Genomic DNA, 6,100 nt, shown 5'->3' with positions numbered 1-6,100 from the left:
AATTGCAAACTAACGAAAAAAATATGTTCAATTCTTGTATTATAACTTCTGTGGGCATATGTATCTTTCTAAAAAAGCTATACGCTAAATTCATGTCCCAGACGTCCATAAAATACACACCTATTCCTTTAAATACATTTTCCATAGTTTTTCCAATCATAAAAAGTGTATAATCACTACTGTAAATAGAACGGAGAGAACTTCGGTAGTGTCTAGCGTGCGATCCTTTTATTATGATGGGCGTGTTGGGACATTTGCCTCTGAATCTCAGAATTGCATTCCGTAGTTGTTCAAGTCGTCTCCGATAGTCGGATTGCTTCCATTGTGTGTAGTGTGCCCAAGGGCTGATGACAATTATATAGTCGCACCCATTCTCTGGAAGACTTTGTAGAAGATCAGACTCGAACTTTACATCGTCAATGCTGATTTTTCTATTTGTTACAATGAAAGGATAGAATTGGAACAATGCATTTAATGTATTATTATGATTAGCTACAATCTTAGTATATTTATAATTCTTATCAGCTTTATAACCGAGATACTTGGTGAGCACCTCGAGCCATTGACGTGTAGTAGAATCTCCCATTAGGTAGAATTTCTTTTTGCGAATGCAGTGTTTTATCTCTTCTATACGCCACTCTTTGGTTTTGCATCTTAGATTAATCCATTTGTTACCAACCCAGTACCCTTCTGTAAGTGGTTCCAGTTGGTCCGGCAGGCACACGGACAATTGAAAGAAATCGGGAGATAACACTTTGTCTACTGTCGAAATCGGCAGTTCTGTAAATCATAGATAATAAAAAATAAAAAATGATATCACAATAATAGAATACGAAAATATAACATACAACTGATGATTTCTTTACCTGAATTTTACTGTCTAAATAAATATTGTGGCTCAGTTTGTTAGACTTGCTACAACTCCTTTATTATTATTGTTTTCTCATTCTGAACAGTGTCACCAACGAGAAGGTGATTTAGAGACGGAATAATAAAAAAAATTAAAAAATGGAGTATGCCCAGGATAATATTGTAGTTTGTTTGTAAAGTATCTACATTGTGCATTGATGTAGGACAATGCACAATGCCCGGGAAAATTTTGATTTCTAGATGGCCAGAAAGGAGTGGTTTAATGAACTTTAAGTTCTTCAAAATTAAAGGTTCCCCCCTCCCTCTTAAAAAAAGGTCAGGTAATTTTATCTCATTCTTTAGGCCTATCATGGGGGGGGGGGGGAATTAAAGACAGGCAATATATTATTATATTTCCAACAACATTGAGTATATGTAGTCTTTCTTACATGGATCAATGAACCGATAGGCCTAGAACGCACTTTCGTACATCAACACGACGGCGAACCAAAAACAGTGTGTATAATTTATTTAATTGAAAACTAGTTGGGCTAAGCCTGCTTCGTCTGATCTTCCAACCTATGACTAGGCCAGGTTAGCATGCCTTTTATAAGCCAGGACCCAGTTGTATTTTGTTACGTTTCTTCACAGAGAGGGGTTCGTCCGAACCCCTTGAACCCCCTGGATCCGCCACTGAGTAATTACATCTTTATGGTTGCCGAAAATGTTTAGTAAAACATTAGAAATTTATTGGCACTAAATATTGACAATGTTGATGCGATAATGAATTTTACTATAAAAGTGTCATTTCTGGGCCCTTAGAGGCATTATTTCCTCAAATTTTTCCCCTCAGCACCACCATGATTGGATGTGAACTAACGGATTTCAAATTTAATAGTAAAATACATTAAAGACAAAGTTTTAAGTTTTATTTTTTTATGGTAGGCCTACATCACACATATTAATTACATCTCTATAGTTGCCGAAAATCGCTGATAAGACATCATGGAACATTTGTTGGCCCATTATGATTTTGACTATATAATCGTGATGTGATGATGTATCAAGTTTTTACCTCCCCCCAAACAATGGTGGGGCTGAGGTGGATGTACGGACTCACAGCTTGGAAGTTATCAAAGTAAATACATCAAAGACAATGTTTTTAAGTTTCATTTTCCATGGTACATCACGCATATTAATTAGATTTCTATGGTTTCCGAAAATCACTGGTAAAAGATCATGGAAAATTTGTTGGCGCTTTATTTTGACTATGGTGAAGTGATGATTAATCTCCGGCCATATAGAGGTACTATTTCCTAAAATTTGCTCACTTCAGTTTCAAAACACATCTGCGCCTTTGCCAAAACAACGTCAACCCACCCCACCGCCCCCACCCCCACTACCACCAACTGAAATGGAACAAATAAGGTAGCGCTGAAATAATTCATAATAATAGTGTTAATACATTTTAATCTATGCTTAATTACCACCAAGGGCACTGCCCTAGGTCCATCTGGGGCCATACTAAAGACCATGTTGCTAGCAAAACACATTCCCACCCCCATTGAAACCGTCTACGGAAAGAAATGTGCATCCTTAGGCCTTGATAGATTATGGGTGAGCCCAGTGAGGTTCAAAATCATGCAATCATTATAGGCTTTAAGAGAACATCTAACCACTATAGAAAAACGAAGCCCAGACCTCTATTTTTACCAAATATTAATTGTACTTAGCCCAGGTCAAATTGTAGATTGATTGAAACCATAGAGCTATTAAACAACTAGAGTGCTGACAAGATGGCGAAGCAATGCACAGTTATGTATATGTACCATCCAAGATGGCCGTCGTAGTAAAGCGCCACCTATAGGCTTAGTGTACATATTATTACCATAAATAAGCCCTCTGACTGACTATTATTTCATTAATGATAATGAGTAATGGTACGGTAATAACAAATTATTAAACTATCGTAGCCAAAACGAGGCCAAGTGGAGCATCGTCTCAAGACTCATCTCTTTAGTTTATTTTAATTTGCAAATTTCTAGCGCATAGAGACCTATGTATTTTGCGCTTTACAAATCCAAATTATTATTATTATTATTATTATTATTATTATTATTATTATTATTATTATTATTATTATTATTGTTATTATCTTATTCAAAAATAGAGTACCAAGGAATGAAAATTAAAATCGTGTACATTACACCCATACACCGCAAAGCTCGAGTTTCAAACATACGGGTAACTAGCTGTACTCATAGAGATATAATAAGAATACTAGAGCGCTAACAGCAATGTATTCGATGTTCGAAATACGCAGAGCTGTGTGTGTGTACCATCCAAGATGGCTGCCATAGATTCAGCCAATCAAATTTCGTCTGAGCACTATCATTTTCAATGGCGCCCCCAATTTACACAGAAAGTTCAGTACAGCTAGTTACCCGTATTTTGAAACTCGAGCGTTGCGGTGTATGGGTTTAATGTACACGATTTAATTCTTTTAAATATTTGAATAAGATGCTCTCCTTGGCCTCTTTTTTGGCTACGATAGTTTAATAATTTGTCATTATCAATACTAATTATCATTAATGAAATAATATTCAGTCAGAGGGCTTATTTATGGTAATAATATGTATACTAAGCCTGAAGGTGGCGCTTTCCTACGGTAGCCATCTTGGATGGTACACATACACAACTCTGCATGCCCCGCCATCTTGTCAGCACTCTAGTTGTTTAATAGCTCTATGGCTGTACTGAGCTTTCTGTGTAAATTGAGGGCGCAATTGCAAATAATGGTGCTTAGGCGAAATTTGATTGGCTAAATCTATGGCAGCCATCTTGGATGGTACACACACACAGCTCTGCGTATTTCGAACATCGAATGCACTGTAGTTAGCGCTCTAGTATTCTTATTATATCTCTATGATTGAAACACTTTTTTTACCGTCTGTCTTATTCTGACACTATTACTGACCAGTGAGGTCAGTGAGGAACATACAGAGCATACCAGGATATAGTTAAATCTCAACAAAACTCTACTTTTTTTTTTACCAAAAAATCAGCTTTTTAACCAAACAAATTACCAAAAATGAGATTTTTTTACGTAAGATTCTGATATGTTATTGAAGGTAATATTGGTTAAAATGTATGTTTTACATAGAGAGAACTGCAATTATAGTTTTAAATGTAGACAAATCTAATTTTTTTTACCAATGCCTTTAAGTAGGATTCTGATATATTATCGACCAGCGAGTTATAACACTGTATTGGTTAAAATGTATTTTTACATACCGAGCATGTATGTATAAATGTCAACAAACCTATCTTGTACCAAAAAATCGTCGTTTAATTTTAAAAATATGCAAATTGGTATTCTTTTAAACTGTTAATGTTATGTCAGATTTTGATATATTATTGATCAGTGAGGTATGATATCGGTTAAAATATATTTTTACATGCAGAACATATTAGTTATAATTTAAATGTCAACAGATCTATATTTTTTTACAAAAAATATAGATTATTATTGTTATTAATTATATTTTTAGCCTAAAACTGGCCAAATTTTTTTATTTCAAACCCTTATGTCAGGTTCTGACATGTTATCAACCAGTGGGGTATCATATTGATTAGAATATATTTTGACATGCAAAGCATATCAGTTATAGTTTAAATGTCTGAAAAATCTATATCTTTCACTTAAAACAATATTTTTTTTTTTTTATTTTTATTTTTTTGGGGGTTTTTTTGGGGGGGGGGGGGTTTCAGAGATTCTTGAAAAGCATGTTGATAAAACTATTTCATTCTTATTTGCTTATTGTAAGAAAAGAATAACCATATTGTTCTAAACCTGTTTGTACAAGTCCTCTAACAGTCAAACATACTAAAATATTAAAAACCATAATTTTCCCCAAAAATTCTATTTTTTTTATGTTTTTTTTTTGCTCCAGAGATTTAAAAAAATTGTATGCCCACACTAATATCTGTACCAAATTTGGCATTTTTGTCATTCAGGTAATCCAAATATCTAGAATAATGCAAAGCGACTTTTTCGTTCAAAAAACATTTTATTTTCTTTATAATTTTTCATCTTTATTTGCTTATATATATTTTGTTAGGCCAATCAGGAAGATTATTTTTTACATCTGCCTGGCCTAACAGTGGCGGCGCCAGAGGGGGCAGGGGGCTTAAGCCCCCCCCCCCCTTCATTTCCTCGTGTATATACATAACCGGACCACTTTTCTCGTTGCGGATTGAAATTACCTCGCTCCGTGCACCGACAACTGTTTGGATAATGCGCCTACTTAGACAATTAATACTATCGTCTCTTAAACATAACATTCTATTTCGTGCAGATCATATCCCGGGGAAACAAAATGTCATTGCTGACCTCCTGTCTCGCTCACAATTTCAGGCAGCAAGACGTCTGGCACCAAACCTCAACGTGCAACAAGTGCTAGTTCCAGAAGAACTCTTACATATTTAACGGCTTCAGCGAGGTTTGTCATTGCAGCCTCCCTCTCTCTAAAATCACAGAAAATATATAAACGCCCCTGGGAAATCTTTACTGCTTGCCGGGGAATCAACAACACCCCTTCCAGCGATGTTGAACTATGCAATTTCATTGGTCACGTCTTCAGATCTAATTATGCTGCACGTTATATTTCAACACAAGTCTCAGCTATTGGTTACATTCACCGCGCCCAAGGTTGGAAAGATCCCACAAAATCATTTCTAGTGGCACGTGCGATAAAAGGTGTTCATGCGCTCACTGGCTCCTGTGATACGAGACTCCCTATCACCAAAGAGATGTTATACAACATACTATGCGCGGTGGGGCACATTGAACCAAACCTTTCAGCGCAGCTTTTACTTAAAGCAATCTTTTCAACCGCCTGTCATGCTTTCCTTCGCGTAGGGGAGCTTTGCTGCCAACAGAAACCTTGCCCGCACAGTTATTCAAAGGGGCGATATTGTATTCTCTGAAGTCGGGGTACGTATCACTATCAAATATTCTAAGACATCGAGGGGGAAGCCTCCAATATCTCTGCTTATCAGTAGGTCGGCGGGTCACACTTGCCTAGTGCGGACTCTTGAAGTATACCTCGCCTATTTTAAGCATGTATCGGGGCCCCTCTTCCAATTAGAGGACCAGGGGCGGATCCAGAAGTTTTTTTTGGGGGGGGGGCTATAGGTATATGTGTAAAGTGCCTCCAAGTGCCTGCGGAGGCTAGGTTTGGGAGGAGGT

General features: G+C 36.6%; 1 protein-coding gene across 1 annotated transcript in view; it reads right to left on the bottom strand.

Moving 5' to 3' along the window:
* LOC117120216 (NXPE family member 3-like) overlaps positions 1-6,100 on the bottom strand; it is a 15,192-nt gene that overhangs the window by 2,481 nt on the left and 6,611 nt on the right. Inside the window, exon 4 of the mRNA XM_033265230.1 lies at positions 47-780. Within this exon, the coding sequence (XP_033121121.1) occupies positions 47-780 (734 nt within the window). The remainder of the gene's footprint in view (positions 1-46; positions 781-6,100) is intronic.

Source organism: Anneissia japonica, unplaced genomic scaffold (genome assembly GCF_011630105.1).
Source record: "Anneissia japonica isolate Jap-2015-1 unplaced genomic scaffold, ASM1163010v1 scaffold3798_len331662_cov138, whole genome shotgun sequence".
Classification (NCBI taxonomy): domain Eukaryota; kingdom Metazoa; phylum Echinodermata; class Crinoidea; order Comatulida; family Comatulidae; genus Anneissia; species Anneissia japonica.
Note: the sequence above shows the minus strand (reverse complement) of the source record. Positions and strands in the feature narration are given on the sequence as shown.